The sequence below is a fragment of the Neolamprologus multifasciatus genome, chromosome 3 (assembly GCF_963576455.1).
Source record: "Neolamprologus multifasciatus chromosome 3, fNeoMul1.2, whole genome shotgun sequence".
Taxonomy (NCBI): Eukaryota; Metazoa; Chordata; class Actinopteri; order Cichliformes; family Cichlidae; genus Neolamprologus; species Neolamprologus multifasciatus.
In genome coordinates, this window is record NC_140441.1 from 21,780,151 (window position 1) to 21,801,625 (window position 21,475).

Genomic DNA, 21,475 nt, shown 5'->3' on the forward strand with positions numbered 1-21,475 from the left:
TTCTCCAGAAAGTATGTGGCCTGTCCACGCATGTAGCTGCTAATTTCAGTTGAACTTGAAGGTGAGCTCTAAGAGACTTTCCCAACTTGTCTAAATCTACAATTCTCCTCCTCAAATCTTCACTGAGTTCCTTGGACTTTCCCAGTGCTCTGCGTATTGTTCAATCCATCGAATGGTGTCAAATAAATCCTTTTTTGTGCTACAAAGAGAAGTGACCAGTTGTAGTCGATCACAATCACTGGTTGACTACAATGATCAACCAGTGATCATTCGTTAATAGGCCTTGGGTTTGTCAAGTTAAAAGACACTGTAAAACCTTTAGGAGCACTTTTTAAAAGATTAAGTGAGTGTATGTATATATTTGTATATATTTGAGCCTGCAGGTATACTTTGACCCTGTGTGGATTTATGGAAGCCCGTTTCCACCAGTAAAAAAAAAAACAAAATAAATTAAAAAAAACAATTCATAACTCGAAATTTTGACATATTAACTAAAAATTTCGATTTATTAACTCAAAATCTTGAGTTAGCGCTGCCAATCAGTAATCTACGTCATGTTCTTGTTACCTGGAAGGATCTAGCGTAGAGGAATGCACACTCAAAACCAGATCAAACATATTGGCACTTTCAAGAGTACGTTTGCTGATAGTAGCGCCATGTGATTTAGTTAATAACACAAGGATTTCATCATTTGTGAAGCCACGCTGAAAATAATCAGCAATTTGTGCATACATGACTGGCTGTAATACTGGTGGCTTAGCTGCAGCATTTGTAGCTGAGGGCTTCAGCTTCCGGGTAACAAAGAAATTACGTTATTCATGTAGATTACTGATTGGCAGCGCAAACTCGAAATTTTGAGTTATGGATACTTTTTTTGTGCCAGAAACGGGCTTCCACAGTAGATTAGATCAAATTAAAAATTAATTCAAACTTGTATACCCACTTTTTGTTTTAAAGTATTCTAAGATGTATGCTGTACAATCATACCAACCTGGAAAAGAACAGTTCAAAGAAGTCATTGAAACCCAAAGTTTCCATGAGATTAATTCCCATGATTAGTGGATTTTAACTTCTAACCACCACTGTACTTTCCATTAGAAGTTAGCAACACCTTTACAAGATATTGGGATAATCAGTGTACTACATTTTTAAACAGGGAGATAGTTTTTGGCGCCATCAAGCCAAAAGATGCAAAGACAGGATTTCTGGTCTAGGTTGTCCAGCTCTTCTCAAGCAGTTTCCCAATGCTAGCATCTCCTTTACTGGAGGTACACGTAATCAATCATATAATCAAGAATAAAGAAACATGCCCTACTGCATTGTGGGGTGTTTGTCAAGCAGCCATATACACAGATATCACAAGAAATTTTACCCAAAGACGTCAATAAATCAAATTTAGCAATCATGATGAATAAAATAGTTTGTATTTGATGGCTTTTCACTCTGTAGATATACAGAGTGATTGTGTCCTGACTCCTGACTACATTCATGTGTCTTTACAGCATCCTCTGTGTGCCTGATAATGATGATGATGATGAAGACAGACTTTCATATGTCACATATTTGCTGTCATATGCAGATACCAAAGTTTAACTATAGAATCTGGGGAAACTTTATTTTTGTTTATTCCTACTTTTCTGTCAAGGAAAATGAATCTTCCATAGAAAAAGCAATAACCCCTTTGAAGGCTACCAGCAACCATCAGTAGGCTGATATTAGCCAGCAATACACAGCAGTGACTCAGCAGATCGAGCCGTGCATCTTTAGTTTGCTAGGAGGCAAAACAAATTAAAATTTCCACTATATCTAATAAGCTAATCATGAGAAGAGGTTTACAAATTTTCCATCGCTAATGTGTAAGCATTCAGTTTCCATCTAAACTGAAATGCACAGATATCCTCACAGAGGCTATTAGTACATGTAAATGTTTACTTTGACAGCCTAACATTATTTAATTTATAAATGCAGAGATTTTTCCTCGCTCACAACGAGCCTTTGCAGGGCACCACTTATGTGCACCCGTGTAAATAACATAATGTTCTGCCGGGTGTGTTGTTGGTTTTCCCTCAATTTCTGAGTCGACAAGCGCCTTTGTTACTGGGACCAGTAATTTTAAGAAAGGCCCCCGTTAGAACCCATGAGAAATGCAAGAAATGCATTATTGCTCAGTCTGCAATATCTTTCCCAGAACAAACACCAATTGCAAATAACAAACTAAAAATAAACCTGAAAATCTGTTTAGAACAGCTACTATGTTGCAAAGAGTGAACTACCACTGGCACAATGTAGCAGTCTTTGCAAACTTCAAAAAGCAAATGGCCTAGATCTTGGTTCCATTTGCCTCTTACCCGTGACTTCAGTGGAAATTTCAGATTCAGGATCTGACACAGACTGATTCATGTTCTACAAAGTTCTTACAAGTTTATAGAAATGTCTGCTCAATTAGAACCAAGTATTTGAGTTGATGATTGTAATTTTTATACAATGTTGTAATTTGTTTTTCAACAATTTTTTGATTAATGTTTTGTTTCCGTTACAATATTATACTTAAATGTATAATATTCTAAAGGAAACAAAACATCAATCAAAAAATTGCTCTCTTTTTATTCTGGCTACTTAAATTTATTTTGGGCTACCAAAAACTGAAGAGTCCCTGCCCGAAAGCCTACCAGGAATTTTGAAATTTTGCGAGCCCTGCTTTGACAGGTGACTACACACATAAGCACGACTGGCCCGCATGGAGGACGCTCTATCTGATATTTACACTTACACATCTGCTGTTTTCTGGAGGCATTTTGTTTGTTTGTTTGTTTGCTTTTAATGTATTTTAAGCTAAAGTAAATGAAATCCCCAATTTAGAAAAAAAAGGATAAAATAGTTCTGGGTTTTTTTATTATATACAAGAAAAAACTGTTTACTTTAAAGAGGCCAATGCATTTTTCTCTGTTTTGCCTATTTGATTTTTTTTTTTTTAAACAGTTTTATGCTCAAGCAAATTAAACACATTTCAAAATATCTATTTTAAAAGGTATTATGGGCATCAGTTTAGCTCACTGGTTGAGTAGGTGACCATTTTACTATCATCCTGGTAAAATTCATCTTGGGAAAAAGCTCAAATTTGATGCAAAAAAAATTCAAATTAAGTGTGAATGTTAGACATGGATGAATGCTTGAAGCCATGATGAGTTTTTATAGAGTGATACCAAACGCAAGCATGGCACAAAACTAGCTTTGAATCATTTTGAGGCTGAGAAAGCCCAAACACAATGACTGTCATGCTTGAGTAAATTCAACCCCACTGTGTCTGTGTGTGTGTGTGTGTGTGTGTGTGTGTGTGTGTGCGCAGTGCTTCTTCATGCATGGACAGCTTTACACCAAATGTCACTTACATGTGCAGCTCTCTGTACACTGCATTCTGCAGCTTTCTTTCCCAGCCTGGAAAACATTGGAATTTATTATTATATGTTATAATATTATTATCACTAAACAGACAAGAGACAACAGCTTAATTATGACTTTGTGAGAAGAGATTTCTTGCAGCTTGCTACCTGATGTTTTGAGAAAACTGCGGACGTCCTCTTTCAGAGACTCCAGTTTTACGTCAGGCTGGTGTAAACACTCCTGAAAAAATGGGGACATGGGGAAATCAATGCTTCACATTCTTAGACATTATGTGGCCTGGATGCTGTGGTTTTAGCTAAAGGTGAGCTAGAAGCAGAAGCACCGTGTCGTTAGCCACATGCTAGCTCACTCACTTTGGCTTGCCTCTCTATCTGAGAGTGTAAATGGCTTCCTCTGAGCCGCTGGATGATCTGAGCGATGGTCAGAGACAGCTCGATGCCCTCGTCCATCCTCCTTCTGGTCAAAGCCCGTTCAGTTATGCGTCTGAAGCCGAGCGGCTCGCTTCACTGCGGCTAAACTGTCAGCATCCAGCAGCCGCCCCCTGCAGAGGTTACTTAGCAACTGAGGACGGGCTGCGTGTCTGCAGGGGAAACAAGAACCACACACTTTAGTTCCGACCTCAGAAAATAATTCCGAGGGTACCTTTGCTTTCTTTTTTCTTTTTATCACCTCTCCTTTTTAGAACACATTATGGAGGCTTGTTTCTGAAAAACTCCTTTTTTCCCATCCAAATGTCAAAATTTCTAGTTAATATCTCTATATTTTGGCTTGATAACTCGAAACTTATATTTTATTGTACTATCAAAAATATCGATTTAAGTATAGAGAGAGAAATGTGAGATATTATCCAGATATTGAGCTTCTAAACACAAACAAACCTTAGAAGAGCGCCAACTCTAATGATTAAATGTAATAATAATAATAATAATAATAATAATAATAATAATAATAATAGTGAGGCAGAATATTTTTTGCCACGTAGATATAAACATATCCGGTTTGTCCAGTCACCTCCTCTTCCTCTTCACTACTGCTTCAAAAGTATCTGGTTTGCAGCCAATCACAGCCAGCCTTCCTGATCACTTTATTCAATCAGCTCATCACAACCGAGTGATAGAAAATCTCCAACACTGTGCTGCACACACTAAAGGGTCTCTCTGCGGCTGACCTTTGTGCATCTTTGTCATGGATGCCATTGATCTGTGGTATACCAGGTACTTGTATCATAAATACACAGTTATCATAACTGAGTAAGTCTAAGGTGTTTATCAAGTGTGAAGCACTATTTCGCATGGATACTTATTATAGCCTTACTGAGAAGTGGTAAGGCTAGTATAAGTGAAAATTGGTTCTTCTTCTTGATTGTGGTTATTTAATTGTCTGGAAACAAAACAAAACAATAAGACTGCATAAACTTATATTTTATTGTACTATCAAAAATATCGATTTAAGTATAGAGAGAGAAATGTGAGATATTATCCAGATATTGAGCTTCTAAACACAAACAAACCTTAGAAGAGCGCCAACTCTAATGATTAAATGTAATAATAATAATAATTATTATTATTATTACATTATTATTACATTAAAACATCATGGGTTTAAAATGTAGTCTTATTCAGGTTTGGACTTGTCAAGCTGACTTTGACTGAATCACGTCAGCAGTTCTTCACAGGAAAAACCCCCTGAGGCCCTAACAGGAATTCACACAAACTATGCCTTGTGTGTGAGCAAAGTGTTTACACTGCGTGAGGTTCTGAAATCTCACTGTAACAAAAGATTTCTAAAATTAATTTTTAAAAAGATTAAAAGACAAACACTTTTTAAAATAATGAGAATAAAACTGAAACTGAAAACAATAAAAACAAAAATAAAATAAAATAAAACTTTGCTGGTTAGCATTTCTATACATTACCAAACATGAAATAAAGCCATTATAAAGCTTCTCACACAGTGATACGTCATGTATTACTATCACACTACAGATGATTTACACGTGTTTGAGTTTGTAATAAACGAGCATCTCTGTCCAGACTAAGCAAACCTGCTCTGCATGAGATGTTTTTGAATGCGCTCCATTAATAAACTGCCGAGGCTCATGATTCTGGAGGATAACTGAAAATGATCCAAATGATATAACGGCATCTGTTTAACCGGAGGTGAAATAGAAAAAAAATCTTCATGTTATTAGCTGTGATGTCACATCTGGCCAGATGCACCTGAGATAGCCTATTAGTTCTCTGCTCTTCACTTCCTTTGTTTGTTTGTTTGTTTTGCAGGTGCTGCTGTAACCAGACTAAACGGGGTGTGAGGCCCTTTTTGGCACAGAGGGTCTCACACCTCTTTGTGTCAAAGCGGCTTAAAATAATAACAGATTATAGCAGAAACCCACCCAAAACACCACCAACTGTTTCTGAGAACCGTGAACAGCTTTTTTCCGAGAGGGTTCTCTCTCTCTTTCTCTCTCTCAAGAATTTCATCAAACAACTCCCAAGACTATAATTATGACTTGTCTCTTCTTGTGTGAGGGAGTGAAACAATAGTCAGTGTGACTGACTTCTAAATATTGAAGCTGGCGATAACGACAGCCTGCTCCTCCACCTGCCAGAACAACTCAAACTAGAGTAAAAGGTAAAAGAGCTTCTCCAGTCTTGCAGTTCCACGGTGAAATTCGGGCGGGGGGTCGTGGGATATGTGGATAGCCCACGACAGGTGAAGGACTGCAATTCGGTGCCTTTGAATTTTTGACGTTTTGGCTTCAACCTTCCTCCAAATGAGCCGGACTATAATCTATCAGCCCTTCTTATCTCTCCCTCTCTCTTTATCAGTGTCATGGTTTGACACGTGGTGATTTAAAGAAAAGGAGGAGGGGGGGGGGGGGTGTCCAAAGAGGCGGGCTGAGCTTTCAAGAGCGAGACCCTTCCACATGCTGTCAGGAGTTGGAAATGTGGAGCACCAGAGGAGCCCAGCGCGCCACGCCGAGAGCGCACGGGAACTTGTAGAGAGCAGTCCTGCTCTTATTATCGTCATCCCCTCTACTTTTTATTGCCTCGTTAAAATAAGGTGATAATAATAATAAAATCACTATGGATGCTTAGTATTTCTCCGTGCAAATACCCTGGAGCATTTTTCTTTTCTCGAAGGAGCATTCCGGTTGATGTTCATATGACAGATTTCTACTCGAGGCTATAGGAGAAACTGCGAAATGGAGACGTTTACAATCCACGACATGCTGATAAACTCCACGGACCTCAACAGGATTTTGTGCAGTTTTGGGATCAAGAATATTTCCGAGTGCGAGAGCGAGCAAGACATCTTACCAGAACCCAAAGGTACAGCGACTTTATCCGCCAGCAAAATGCCGAGGAACATCTTGTGCAATTTTAGACCACTCCATTCAAAAGTCCGATGTTCCTTTTTTTAAAAATGTATTTATTTAGTGGCTCAAACCGCGTTTATTCTACTCGGGATTGTACTGTAAGAGCGACTGCTTTGGGCATTTTTCGTGCGTCAGTGCGCATTACGCATATGGCTCAGGTCCTTCTCAAAGCTAATGTAGTCCGCTGTATGTGAGTAGTGACACATAATGCTGTCACTGCTCACTGAGTCCGCATATGTCAAAGGAACTGAACTATCTTTGTGCACTTTGTGGACTTAAATAGAGACCAAAGACGCATCAGTGGCGACGTTGTTGAGGCTAAAACCCCCAAAATGAATACAAATCCTGAAGATATTCCAGGTCTCTCTGTGGTTACAGCCTAAATGCATATGAGTGGCTATTTTATAAACATTATGGGGGATCTTAGCATACGGGCTGTGCATTCATTTAAATAAATGTAGAAACTGGTATCTGTGTGCGTGTAAACTCGTACTGTGCCCCACTTCCACAGACATCAACCAGACAGTGCGGATCGCCCTCTACAGCCTCATCTTCCTCCTCAGCGTGCTGGGGAACAGCCTCATCATCGCCGTCCTGGTCAGGAACCGGCGCATGAGGACCGTCACCAACCTGTTCCTGCTGTCTCTGGCCGTCAGCGACCTGATGGTGTCCCTAGTCTGCATCCCCTTCACCCTTATCCCCAACCTCATGAGGGACTTCATCTTCGGCAACGGCATATGCAAGCTGGTGATGTATTTCATGGGTACGTGTCCTCCGCGATTCTTCATATTAATCGACAGCCCAAGTTGTTTTTTGTTGTTATTGTTAAAACTTGACTATTTTAGTTGATTTAATCAGTTAAAATATGTCCAAATGCGTCTGAATGAACTAAATAAAGTTTAACGCCAGTGCACATCTGGCCTCCAGTTCAAGGCTTCCTAACATGCCACACAAACATGACCCAGTTCCCCAGCTCTGTGAGTTATTATCGTGTTTTGAATTGTGTTGGTAATGGAATCATACAGATGCTAATTAAAGTAATCTGAGGGCATGTCCAGAGCCCGGTTCATTTCCCTGCATTTTCAAATCCTCCCGGAGCTTTAATGAGAGTCAGATAAAAACAGCATGGCTCAGAGATGTTCAGACACGCTGAACACGAGAGAGGAGCTTTTTTTTTTATGAGTTTGTCAGTATAAATATAAAAATAGATAAAAACAGAGTGTATTATAAGATGAATTCAGAAAAGGCGGAATTTGCGTTCATGCATGCACCAGCAGGTTTCTGCGATATCATCGATAGTTAAAGCTGTGCAATAACGAGCAGTAATTTTGGTATCGGTCAGATATCAAGTAAATGCAATTAAATGCAAGGGCACTATTGTCGATACCAACACCGATACTGAAACTTTTACACTAGGAAGGCAGCTCAGCTTACAAATTCTGAACATGTTTTAATGACCATTAAAAAACCTTCATTTCTACTTTCCACAATAATTAGTTAACACAACAAAACACTCATTTCAGCTTTTCATGGATTTTGAAACTGGATTTTTTTGAGACCTGAAATTTAAATCTACCCAACAGCTTCTATTGTTTAAATGTGCTATAGGCTATAAATAAAATACACATGACAGTCAACAAAAAAGGTTCAGACATTTTCCACAGTGTATGTTTGAGGTGTAATTTTATTCAACACAGCTCATGGGCTACATACTGAATTTAGAGTAAAGATGCAAAGTATCGATCCGATAGCGGTGGTATCATACTATCGATATTTGGATCGTTCCACCCACATCTATTGCAAGTTCTTAAACCAATCATGATGAGGTGCAAAAAACAATTGCAACTTTGCATAATCACATGGCTTTTTTTTTAATGAGGGGGGAGAAAAATAAATAAATCATTTCTAATCAAATGCATCCAACCAGCCAAAGGATCAGTGACATCAAATGTAACATTCATCCAGCCCCTCTGGACTGCACAGCCTCAATTTATACCACTGAGGCTGCACAGCTGAAGACCATGATGCATCTGCTTCCAGTAATTTAGCTCATCACCATCACCAGACGTCAGGTCTCTGTTATGGAGGATGGATTTCCAAACCGGAAACAAGAGTCTAAAGATAGAGAGGGCTGCGCGTTGCACAGAGTGCGAAGCCCCACAGGTAGATCTGTGGTGTCGAATGGCGTCAGTGAGTGTTTGGGGGCTTCCTGTTTCTTGTTTGTTTGTTTTACAGTCAAAAAGTTTTATCATTTCCATGCGGTTAACAGCAGATACCACATCTATGGAAGATTTAAACATTTTTTAAAAGTCACAATCAAAATATTTTCAAGTACTTTCAACAAAAAGCAACATAAATATTTTTTTTTCTTTGGAGTTTTTTGCTTTTTAAGACTCGCCTCAGTTTGTCCTTCTGTGTCACTTCCTTTCAGAGTTTCATTTATCTTTATTCGGGCATTTGAAAACTTCCATACGGACAGCTTCAAAGGAGATGAGTCAGTCCCATCAGACATGTGAATCACATTTTCTCGCTGCGAGCTCTGTAATAAGGTGCATTCATTACCGATGTTGTATCTACTGCTAATATTTCATTTTCATTAAATTACACGTCCGCAAGGAAATGTGAGTTTAATTTTTCATTTAGCTCTTTCCTCAAAATCACAAAGCTCTCCCAGGATTGTTGCATCATGTGTCTGTTTGTGTGTCCTCTCGGATTGCACAAAGCAGCTATTTCAAGTGTGTTTGTGCATCCTGTTGTTGTTTCTGAGCGGCCCAATGCTGCCGCGCTGACAGGCAGCGCAGGATGTGCTCTGTCGCAGCTCAGCAGTTAAATTTAATGTGGTGGAGCATTAACGTGTGCAGCGACATTACTGTAAATCAGTGACATGTTGTGAGGATGTTTTTGTGGGAGATGCAGCACACGGGGGAGGAGAAAAAGATGACGATTAACACTTATTAATAGATGATTAGTGTTGCGGTGGCATCTTTCTAAAAAATGCAAAGCAGGTCTGTGGATGAAGTGAGAATTGGTAGTCAAAGGATTACAGATGCCTAAATTTCAGTTCTTACTTTACACATATTTGTTTCATTTTGACAAATCTGGGTTCAACCAGAGGAGTCGCCCCCTGCTGGCTAAAACGAGAGCAGGTTTAAGACGCTTGGGAGCAACACTCCTCTGCTCTCTGTTTCACTATCTGGTCTTTCTCCGCTCACCTCTGTGTGTCCTGGCAGAGCAGACACAAGGCAGAGGAGACAAGCAAAGAGAAGAGAGACGTAAACATAATAAGACCAAAGTGTAAATTATCATACGAGTCATTTTGAGGCCATTTTTTTAATATACAATTTTCTAAATTTGCAGATTTAATAAATATAGATGAGCGTGGTTTAAAGCTGTCCTTTTTTATAAAGTTTCATTTCTTTATGCTAAGCTAGGTTAATGGTCTTTTGGTTGTAATTTCGTTGTAAAGAGTGAATGCGCTTGTTGTGGTTTTATATATGGTAGTAAAGCCAAACAATTTCCAATGACTATTATGTAAAACACACAAACACACACTTTCAATATTTTGTGCTCAGACATGAAAGTTGCTTTAATTCTTCACGGCACAGATTAATCAAGCTGCTGATATGACAGCGTCACGCAGCTGCTGCTGGTTTGTCTGATATTCCTGTTTTAAAACAAATGTAACACATTAGAAACAATGCAGTGTTCTAAATTAGTCTGTAATGATGATGTAATGAATGAAGTTTCAGCCAATCAGAACTCGGCAGTGTGGATTTTCTGACCTCTGCAGGTGTCTCTGTGAGCGTCTCCACCTTTAACCTGGTGGCCATCTCCCTGGAGCGTTACAGTGCCATTTGCAACCCCCTCACCTCCAGGGCGTGGCAGACAAAATCCCACGCTGCCAAGGTCATCACTGCCACCTGGCTGGGGTCTTTTATACTGATGCTGCCCTACCCCATTTTTAGCACCCTCAAGCCCTTCACCCGCCTCAACAACAGCACCGGGCACATGTGCCGCCTGGTGTGGCCCAACGACATCATCCAGCAGTCCTGGTGAGCTGAATCCCCCCCCCCCCCCCCCCCCCCCGCCTCAAAAAGAAAAAAAAGTGCACTGCTAAACTGTCCTTCTGAGGCATCTTCACGCTTGGATGTACTCGGCCTGAGAGGTAGCAATAAATAGCCCTTTGCTAATTTCAGATGGGCACTTTATTGAGTTTCTCAGCTTGGTGCTGCTGGCGGGAGAGATCTTTTTGGGAAGATGTTTATGAGAGACACAGATTTGACTCTTCAAAGTAAAAGTTTTCATTTTTCAGTTGCTGCTAATGTTGTTAATCAGTCAAGACAAATGCTGCACAGGAAGATTTAAAATTTAAATGCTCAACAATTAAGCAATTAAATGTATAAAATAGTGTAGAACTGACTGATGAGGGGGTTCTGGTATTCACTAAGCACAAACAGTAGGAGAAACCACACATTTGAGGTATGTGTGAAGCTCATGGATTCTCTCACCCCACCCAAAATATCTTTCTTTCCAGGTATGTGTCCCTATTGTTGCTGCTCTTCCTTATCCCTGGGATCGTCATGATGACAGCCTATGGACTCATCTCAATAGAGCTCTACCGGGGCATCAAGTTTGAGATGTCCAACAGGAAAGTTGGCAGAGGTATGGTACCTGAGCACAGAAAGTAACAAAAGTTTTTAAAATGTGGTTATTTTGAATGTTAACAGTTAAAAGCAAAGATCGATTAATATGGATTTTATCTTCTCTACTTTAACATTGGGGCACTCGAGCTAAAGTTTCTGAAAACATGGGCTCTTTGGGGGGACTGCTTCACTTGCTCACTGATGGAATTGGCGGCTTTGAACTTCTTTTTTATGCTAGTGATAAATCAGTTTATTATTATCTTCCCTTGCAGACAGACAGTCCAGCACTAGCAGCATTAAGCCAGGTGACAGTGATGGCTGTTACCTGCAGCCATCCAAAAAGAAGAGTTTGACAATGAACTCCATGGTGGGCCGCGTGTGTGGCAGCGGCAGCTCCACGTCCAACCTGATGGCTAAGAAACGTGTTATCCGAATGCTGCTGGTCATTGTGTTTCTTTTCTTCCTGTGCTGGACCCCCGTCTTCGTGGTCAATGCATGGCAAGCTTTCGACCGGCGTTCGGCCTACCGTCTCACCGGTGCGCCGATCTCCTTCATCCACCTGCTCTCCTACACTTCGGCCTGCGTCAATCCCATCATATACTGTTTCATGAACAAGCGCTTCCGCCAAGGGTATGCTGGCTACTTTCTCCTGCTGCAGCTGTTTCAGGAGGGGTGGCGGAGGCAGTAGCGGCTTGACGAGGTCAGCTGGAAGCAGACTAACCCAAGGGGAAGCGGGCAGACCGCGAGAAGGGCCCAAGAGCCCTGAGCAGAATGGTCACACGTCACCAAGTGGAAGCAGCACACGCTTCACCTACACAGGCATCCGTGCATCAGCCTGGAGTGAGCTGACTTAAGTCGGATTGATCCGTCTGTGCACCAAGTGTACTGGCCCAAGTGCAAGCATATGATGGAGAGCTGTGGTTTGTTGTTTTTGCGAAAAGCTGTCACAGTGCTTTCGAGACTAAGCAAACATGTTGCTTTAGCGCCACTATTTTAATGTGACAAGTAGGCAGAGACTGTGGAGCAGATGTGGTGTGCCGTCCGTAAAGTCACAGCCAATCAGCTGTGACTTTATCATAAATGTTTCCATAAAGCTTGCAGAGTGGCCAAGTGATGCCTGTTCATACTTGCTTTTAGGGCCCACGAGCTTGTCGGAAAAGTGCAAAGTTCTGATGAAGCAGAGAATCAGTTCTCATTTTACTTGCTTTTGTTTCATACACGCTAGAAACTGCTTCTGAACTGTACAGTAACCAAACAGTATTTACACATGCTTCATTTGATCCACGTGCATTACGTGGGCAGCTTTTCAAATAACACGCAGTGCAAAAGAGAGGTCAATTTTTATCATTTTAAATGGGTTAATTGATGCAGTTCAATAAAGTTTTACTTTTATTTTTTTAATAGCTGATCTAAAGATTTGATGACGTTAATCCCTATAAATTACAATGGTGAAAAATGACCTTTTAAGCCAACATGACCTTTAAGCATAAATAAATAAATAAAAACCCAACTATCTTTTATAAAATGACAAATGAGAAACTAAACAAATGCGCTTTAGCTTTTATTTATAAATGACAACCACTTATTTCCAGTTATTTTGTAATGTATCCAAATGTGCTTTCTAATGCTTTTAATATGTGTTATTCTTTGTATTATTAATATTGTTAAAATCGTTGCGCAACAGCAAGTTTTTAAACATAAGTAAAGGCCGACTTAAAGAAAACATTTAACCTGGATGTCATTTGGAGCTGGAAAGTGGCTAGCTTAGCAATTAGCAATTTTATTAATGGCAAGAAAAGTAAAATAAAGCTATTAATGGCAGCAAAACCTAGAAAACACTATTGGTGGGAAATGTAAAACAGAGCTATTAATGGCAGGAAAACCTGAAATGATGCTCTTAATGGTGGGAAGAGCATTAAAAATGCTATTTAGGGCGGGAAAGTGGAATAAAGCTTTTAATGGAAGGAAAAGGCGGGAAAATGCTATTAATGGCAGATAAAAGATACTCTATAAATACTCATGAAGAATCCTACTATTATTGGCTCTAAAGGTCACTAATATTTTGCTGCTTTTATATGTAATTCACATGTACAAATACAAATGTAATATTTGTTTTCCAATTATGCTATTTGTGTTAAGCTATTTCAATGCAAACTCTTGTGCGATGATTTCTGCATAGCTAGCCTGTTACGGGAAATGACATAAAAAATTTAACATGCAACTCCAGATTTTATATATACATAAACAAAAAAGTTCGAGCTACAAGTATAGTTTGAAGATTAGAGGGTTGTATAACGAGTTAGCAAGATGCTTTTTGGTTTTTTGTTTAGTCTGACTATATTTCCACGACAACTTATAACCTTGTCTGGGACAGGTTATGTTCAGAGCTTTAATTTAAAACTGGCTGGGAGCGTCATGTTTTTTTTTTTTTTTACAGTCCATTAGTGTGACAGATTCTCTGCTGAAGGAATGTATTTTATTTATGTAACCTTTAAAGCTTATTGTCACTGAAGTCCAACTGTACTGTTACAGCTGCACAAATTGTACCTTCCCACTGAAATTTACAAGTATTCATATTCAAATGATGTGAAAAATGTATAATTTTTTACTTGTTCCTAATTTGCTACCAAAATTCCCTCTATTAGTGAGACTTTAGCTATTACACCACAGATTGAATTTCAAACTTATCTAATCAGTTTTACAAAGCTAAGAATACCTAATCAATCAATAAAATTTAATTTACTTTGAGCTGGTGATTACCGTGTCGGCTTTATTAGGCAGAATCTGAGCCAAAGACACTGAGTAACCTTTAATGTTTAAGTGTTGGCAGTTTAGTTTCTAAGCGCTAAATGAGCTAACGCAAAGATGCTTAGCTCATTTAGCTTGACGTTTAGCTCGATGCTTGTGACAAGCACCTCTAGAAGACATTGAGAAAAAACAAACCCCCTATTTGCATTTGGTTATAAGATGCATTTCAATGAATCAAACAAGTGGATAGCGGAGACACGTTGCTGTTAACACCTATTATGCATCTTCAAGGTGTTCAGCTAACCACTTCAGTTCATTTTCTTACTAGCTCCACAAGTCCCACTAGAGCAGGGGTGGACAATTAATTTCCCCAAGGGGCTACATAACAAACTGGGCCCTCCACAACAGTCCCAGTTTGTTATGTAGCCTCTTGGGAAAATGAATTGCCCACCCTTGCTCAAGGAGGTCAAAACACTAGACAAGTGCCAGTCTGGATGAAATTGAAATGTTTTTCAATAAACAATATGCTTGTGTGGGGTTTTCCGGCAATTGATATCAGCCAGGACAAGGTCAGTTGCTACCACCACATCCTGCATCAATGACGTCCTCGCTGGGCACAGACCAGGAAACATTAACTATTACACCACAAAAAGCACGTTGCCTAATGTGTCCCGGACCACCAAGGCAACGGGTCTGAGTGATCACATCTCTGTGGTTGTTTACGTGTCTATATAACGCTGTCCGCTTCTGACCCGATTGCCCAAGATGCATGTCAAACCAAGTGTAAACAGGCTCGAAATGAGCTATAATATCGATATTTAGGAATTTTAAGCACCTAGCTGTGTAAACTTGTGCTTGAAAACAACATTTTATATGTCGTCTGATCCCCACGGTGCAGATCAGCCATAACTCAATCGCTCGCTGCACAAACGGCTCTGCTGCCGTCCTTGACCCACCTTGTGGGCACACAGGGGCCTTATCTTTTTCTGGGACTCAAAACACCTGCAACTCCTCTTCAAAGGGCCAATTCCTGGTATTATCCATCCAATTTCCAGTTAAATGTTAAATATAGCAGCACTGATGTAGCAGCTTATTCACTGTAAATATAGCCCTGATGTTCCACTGTAAATTCTTACTTTAAAGTGCAATGGCTGTGTGTTTTGTTCAATATCGAGGTAATGGGTTCAGACCTGAATGTACAAAAGTGAGTCCAGTGATTTTTATTGCCTTGTAATATACACCTGAGTTTGGCTTTGGTGGAAGATGTTGTGATCTCCTGCAAATCTGCGATCCATCGACCATACAAAGTCAGTGCGTGCGCACACTTCAGCGGAGCGACTCAGAGCTTTTAACAGCTTTAAAGACAGAGGACTTAAAGGAAAGACGATCCACTGGGAGTTCGTCAGATAAGAGCTCCATTTGGGCTTGGTAAATGCCCAAACCTCCCCACCTGCAGTCACCAGATGTTGAAGCGTCATTGGACGCTGTTGTTTACACACCAAATAAATAAATAAATGTCAATAATGGGTTATTTCTTCTCTTCAGCTACAATCATGATTCAAACTAAAAATAATCAAAGAATCATCATAAAAACACACACAAAGTAGGATTTTACATCACTTTTTTTATTTCTCATTTTTATGCCAATATTGCAAGTTTTTTTCTCATTTTTTTTCTTCTTTTAATGACATACAGATTTGAGCAATGATCTGGAGCTGCAATATGTACAAAAAACAAACTAACGTTATGTTATAAAAAAACAAAAAAAAGAACCGTCCCCTTTGTTTTTGACGTTATTGCTAAATGTTACAAACGGCACAGGTTTCTACCATCAGCAACCCTTTGAGCACTGAGTATACTACCACAATGACACCTCTGCTTACCATTTTTACTAGAATAATACACAGATACAGTGAGAGAAGTGGAAGATAGTGGAGGGGTGTGAGGAAGAAGAGGAGGAGGAAATGATAAATAAAAGGTGATCTGCAAGCTAAGCGCAACAGGCTGCGTGTTAAAAGGCGGGAAAAGAAGAAAATAAAGGCGAGGAAAATGTGAGTGAGGATGAAACGTGTGAGAGAAATAGAAAAGTTAGCGCTCTGTAGTGCAAACAGCCGAATAAGTCTTGAGGAGAAGTAAGGCTGAGTGCGACAGAGAAAGGGCTCCACACTCCTTTTTTTTTTTTTTACTTTTTTTTTTTTTAAACACAAAAACAAAAGTCTGTTTAAAGCTGCCTCTCACTCTGCCCTGTTTTTGTTTAGCAGTGCATGAAAACTACATTATAAAAGACATTTGGCATATTAGAGGATACATACATTGTTCAGAGCTCATTATTAAAAAAAAAACAAAAAACAAACAAACCCCAAAACAGCTGCTTTTGGAGGTGTAAAAAAAAAAAAAAAAATGACCAGACACATACACACAAAGTGAAAAAGATCTGTAAAACAAACGATGAGATGGTGGTTTGTTGCTTTTTTCCTCGTGAAAAAGCTTCATCGAAAGTTTTCTTTTTTCTTTAAAGAAGGCATGTAACATTTTTCTTTTTTTAAAATCACCCTTTTATCTGGTTACGCTGTATCCTCCCTTTGTCCCTTAAAACTCCAGATGTTTTAAGAGAGAAAAAAAATAACAATAAAACTGTAAACCAGCTCGGATTGTCAAGGCGACACATTTTCAGAGAAAAGCGTGCATCACCCCCTTATTTGTGTGTGTTAGTTTACAACAAAAGTGGCGAAGCTGCTCTGTAGCCAAAGGGGAGGAAAGAGAAGGACGGGCAGTCAGCCTAAAGCGACGGAGGCGATGCGATGCAGACGCTGAATTTAGAGCTCGAAGACAAAGAATAGAAGTTAAAAATCTACAGTTCAGATTTCGTGACCTCCGTCCTGCAGAATAAAGGGCTTTGGGGCGGGGAGGGCTCGACCTGCGCCAAATGTTGGGTTTTTGATGCTACGCGGCGGCTGCAGCACCTTCTACGACTTCCTCCACGTTTCCAGGACAAACAGGAAGCGGCCAGACTCAGGCAGCACGGCCAATAATGCACTTTTCTAGGTTTCTTTTTTCCGTTTTTAATTCTTTTTTGTGTGTGGACATAAGACAAGGGGAAACTTTGTACCAATAATTTAAAAAATATCAATATTACAATATAAAACATTTAACATTAACGACACACAGGTGGGCAAGAACGGCAAAATGGGGGAAGAAGGGGGAGGGGCATAACTTAAACTTTTCTCTTATTAATTTTTTTATTTTTTTATTTTTTACATGGAAGCGGGGGGGGGGGGGGGGCAAATGAGTCTGTGTGTTCCTGTTTCGAGGGCGCGAATAAGAAAAACTGAAATACTTCATTAAGCACACATTCAAGTCACAGTATTGTTCTTTGTATACAGTTGTACTGTAATACTGCGAGCACAAGTATTGCCTTTGAATGTTTTATACACATTTATCAGACGTTTGGATCCCGGTGGAAGACATTAAAAAAAAAAAAAACACCAATAAGAGTTGATTTTTTCCTTTTTCTCGGAGAGGACGCGGAGCGAGTCTGACTCAATACACCGATTACAGCGACTGTATATGAAAGACACACGCACACATACACATATATATTTGCTGGCTGGTGAACTAGTGCTCAGGCGGACAAAACCCGAAACGAAAACAAAAACTGATGAGATGACCTGTACAATATTGCTGTTATGTTTTGGAAATGCACATTTTCAGTAATACACATTTAGAAGGCCTTTATAACTCCTACAGGTCTCGCCATCGAACATGAATGAGTGCAACTACTCGGACAGTGAGTTCACAATGTACACACGCTTGCTCTGCCAACACATTAAACCACAGGACTTTTTTTCTTTAAAGAAAAATAACATTGAGAAAAACCAAAGAAGAAGAAGGCTGAAAAAGAGCTTACAGCGCTCGTGAGACGTTGTACCAAAAAGCGAGAAGGTGCCGGGCACCAGTGTGAGAGTTTAAAAAAAAAAAAAAAAAAAGTGGGTTATTGTACTTGTACACTGGGAATGAAGGCTCCCTTCAGAAGGCTGCTCTGCACGGGGAAGGTGGTTGGAGAGCCGCGGCGATGAGCTCCAAACAGCAGAGAAGCGAGGCGTCGGCTTGCTTTTGTGCTATGCACAGGTTCTCCCAAGGTGAGTAAACAGCATATAAGAAAACTGAAGTGTTTTTCTTCTTCTATTTGAAGTTTTCAGTAAGGCCACATCAAATTGAAAGTGTCTTTTTTCCCCTTCTGTTGTTTTTTGTTTTTTGTTTTTTCCTTTTTCTTTTTTTGGAGATAAATGCCACCAGAACTACAGCACGGACTGGAAGACACCTTTGCTAGGTGCAAGTTTCGAGACACTACATTATTGGATACGTTAGCAGTGACAGATAAAGGATATTATCAGATATGTGACTGGCTTACCTGTGTACACAGTAAGAATATACAGTACTAAGGCTATCCTTTGAAGTCGAAGACTACGCTCGGTACATTAGTTTGAAAGCGGCAGACGGATTTGCTCTCGCAGAAGACCGCTTTCGTGTTCTGCAGATGTTGCTATGGCTCCGTGTGACATGTACTGATGTGTATACTTTCCAGGAGACACAGCGCACACAGAGTATTGCAGGCAAGGCAGAGGCGTTGCTTAAAGCTTTTCTTTTTTTTTTTCTTAAAGACTTCATTAAAAACCAATGATAAAAATAGGCCCTCTGAGGTTTGTCCCCTTTCAAAAGCAAAAAAACAGAACAAAACAAACAAAAAGATCTTTGCTTATGTAAAATCTAAAAAACAAAACAAAAAAACCCAACCCAAGACTTCAGACTTTTCCCCAAAAAGAAGAAGCAAGTATATCAAAATGAAACCCAAAAAAAGGCGTTTGAAGGTCACAATAACATACAGGTTGGGATTTTGGACCTCGAAGGGGAGGAAAAATAAAAAAAAATAAAAACAAAGCCCAAGCTCAGAGGAAGAATAGAAACTATTTGGTAACAAAAGTGTACTATATGTTTAATACAAAAAAGGTATGGAGAAAAATGTACCTTTACTAAAGCTTATACAAGATCCTTGGTCCATAAAAACTATGTTATCGTCACGTTTTATGTGTGTCCCTCTGCATCCTTGCACTCCCTCCAACAACAACACATCCAAACCACCCCCGCCCTCACCCCCGGTAAGGGTTTCAGACGTGAATGTGAGAAACAAAATGGAATAATTACAAAAAAATAAAAACGGAGCGGGGAGGATAAAGGGGAGGTGGGATGCACACGGTGGATGTACTGTTGTTGTGGTTTCCGTCCTCACAGCTGTAGAAAGGTGCTGGTGCTCTGAGCCTGCAGGAATTCACTCATTCCCAACACCAGAACTGGACAGGCAGGTCCCTAAAGTAACCACAGGAGAAGAGAGTGGGGGGGCTGGGGTGGGGAGGCGTGTCAAGGAGCACTTTATATACGTTTATTCCCATCAGCTGACAACGTTGTGATGTCACTCCTTCAGATTTCCCTATGCGTAGGGCTCCTCTGTCCCACCGATTCTTTTGTTTTGTTTTCCTTTGCAGCTTCTTTGTATCGAAAATGAACGCAGCACTTTTAGAGTGAGTCAGTTTTGTTTATTTCCTATAGTCTTCATATACCTCAGGGTATATTTGCTCTCAAGGCATGTATGAGTGCCCCCCCCATGTGTGCGTTAGGAGACCACGGCTGCGGCGGTGGAGGAAGAAGACGTGACTCCTGCGTTGGAAGTGCTGTTGGAGCCGTAGACGCTGGAGCCGGCCTCCTGGCTGCTGTTGCTGAGCAGGCCCGAGTTGCTGGCCCGCAGGATGGCGCCGGCGGCGCTGCAGTGTGGCCTCGGTCCCGGCTCCGGCGTGTAGGTGAAGGTCAGTGTGGTGGAGTAGATGATGCCGTCGTTCCTCACCAACGTGACGGGCACCTGGACGGGCTGCCGCACCCAGCGCCAGCCCTCGCGGAAGGCAGAGATGTCGGGCACCACGCACAGCATGCTCTCGGCACACCTGCAGGGAGACACGATGATGGAGTCATACTGCAGGAAAGACTCCGTCTGGAGTTAGGGTGGAGCTTCTATTCGTTTTTTCCTTTGACTTTATAAGGATTAGACCAAATCAGTGAGTCACAAGGAGCTCACGCTTCAGTAAATCAGCTCTCTGTGGATTTCGGAAAATTGGGTTTTTACATATAAGAAACATAACACTGAAAATCAACTCATAAAACCATTTTGGGATTCCTGGTTAATTCAGCAAACATGACCGAACCATAACAAACCCATTACTGCCATAAAGCAGTGCTGTTTACAGATTCTCCAGCTCACACATGGCATAATGTACAGTGAGTAAATATATCAGCTGACAAATCCCCTGCTGCCCAACGTTATCACCTATAAGTCTAAATATATACCCAAGCAGTGCAGGGACCTCGGTATATGTTTAGACACATCCACAGAGTGCATGGGTTGGAGGCTTGGTAGACCTGCACTGACTTAAGTAGGTGGTCACTTTGATGTTCCTGTACTGCGTGTGTGTCACGCTTGGTGGGTGGCAATGATAAACACATGCAGATCAGTCGCTCGGAGAAACTCAACATGACAGGATAAGTTAAGAAAGAGGGATTTTACAAGGTATATGTGGTATATTGTCTATTAAATACATACAGCTAACACAAAATGGGCAAATTATATTAACTAATCTGAAGTTGCCACTGATAAGTATTAAGAGCAAGAGAGTAAACACTTTGCTCTTTAACTGAATCCGTCATATATGCTCATATATTAAACATTGGCCATGTTTAATATGAGCCTTACTCTCAAAACATGAAGACAGTGTATTTACAAGAAATTCCTTGTTCCCACAGCTCTGAGTTAAATAAGCAGAGGAAAAGAGATGGATGGCTCTTTCTCTCTGATGATCAGACTGCTCTAAAACCTCAGCTGTTTTTTTCCTACTATAGGGGCTCTGGTATGACATCAGTGAAATGGGATACTCCTAATGTGTCCATCTCAGGTACACAGCTAAAAGGTAAATGGTAAAAGGACTGGTTCGTTTCTACTCCGAGCACTCAGATGGCTTTACACTTGCCTCATTCACCCTCACACACTTTCTATGTAAGTGCTTTCTTCTGAGAAGAACTTGGAGATAGTATCTTGCGGAAGGCTCCTTGAAGCATACAGGAGCAGACGGGGATTGAACCACCAATGATTAGTACGTGACCTGCTCTACCACCTGAGCAACAACTCCGTCTATGAGCACAAAAGTCCCACCCACCTGCTGTGGTTTACAGGGGGCAGCCAATCAAAAGACAACTGGCTTAA

At 40.5% G+C, this 21,475-nt stretch overlaps 3 protein-coding genes across 4 annotated transcripts in view; 1 reads left to right on the top strand and 2 right to left on the bottom strand.

The window, feature by feature from the left end:
- The window catches only part of tbc1d19 (TBC1 domain family, member 19), a 31,347-nt gene extending 27,361 nt beyond the window's left edge, over positions 1 to 3,986 (bottom strand). Inside the window, exons 1-3 of one of the 2 annotated variants that reach the window (XM_085155517.1) lie at positions 3,756 to 3,986; positions 3,549 to 3,621; positions 3,390 to 3,435 (exon numbers count right to left, since the gene is read on the bottom strand). In XM_085155517.1, coding sequence (XP_085011643.1) covers positions 3,390 to 3,435; positions 3,549 to 3,621; positions 3,756 to 3,851 — 215 coding nt within the window. In that variant the 5' untranslated portion in view covers positions 3,852 to 3,986. The remainder of the gene's footprint in view (positions 1 to 3,389; positions 3,436 to 3,548; positions 3,622 to 3,755) is intronic. The other variant, XM_085155516.1, reaches the window with a different exon arrangement.
- Positions 3,987 to 6,258: 2,272 nt separating this feature from the next.
- On the top strand, positions 6,259 to 16,368 carry cckar (cholecystokinin A receptor). Its single transcript, XM_085155521.1, is given in 6 exon segments — positions 6,259 to 6,734; positions 7,293 to 7,544; positions 10,572 to 10,833; positions 11,316 to 11,443; positions 11,697 to 12,052; positions 12,054 to 16,368. Coding segments are annotated over 6 exon segments (1,350 nt in total). The 5' UTR covers positions 6,259 to 6,607; the 3' UTR covers positions 12,279 to 16,368.
- The window catches only part of rbpjb (recombination signal binding protein for immunoglobulin kappa J region b), a 52,135-nt gene continuing 46,436 nt past the window's right edge, over positions 15,777 to 21,475 (bottom strand). The window contains exon 11 of the mRNA XM_085155519.1: positions 15,777 to 20,165. Within this exon, the coding sequence (XP_085011645.1) occupies positions 19,841 to 20,165 (325 nt within the window). The 3' untranslated portion in view covers positions 15,777 to 19,840. The remainder of the gene's footprint in view (positions 20,166 to 21,475) is intronic.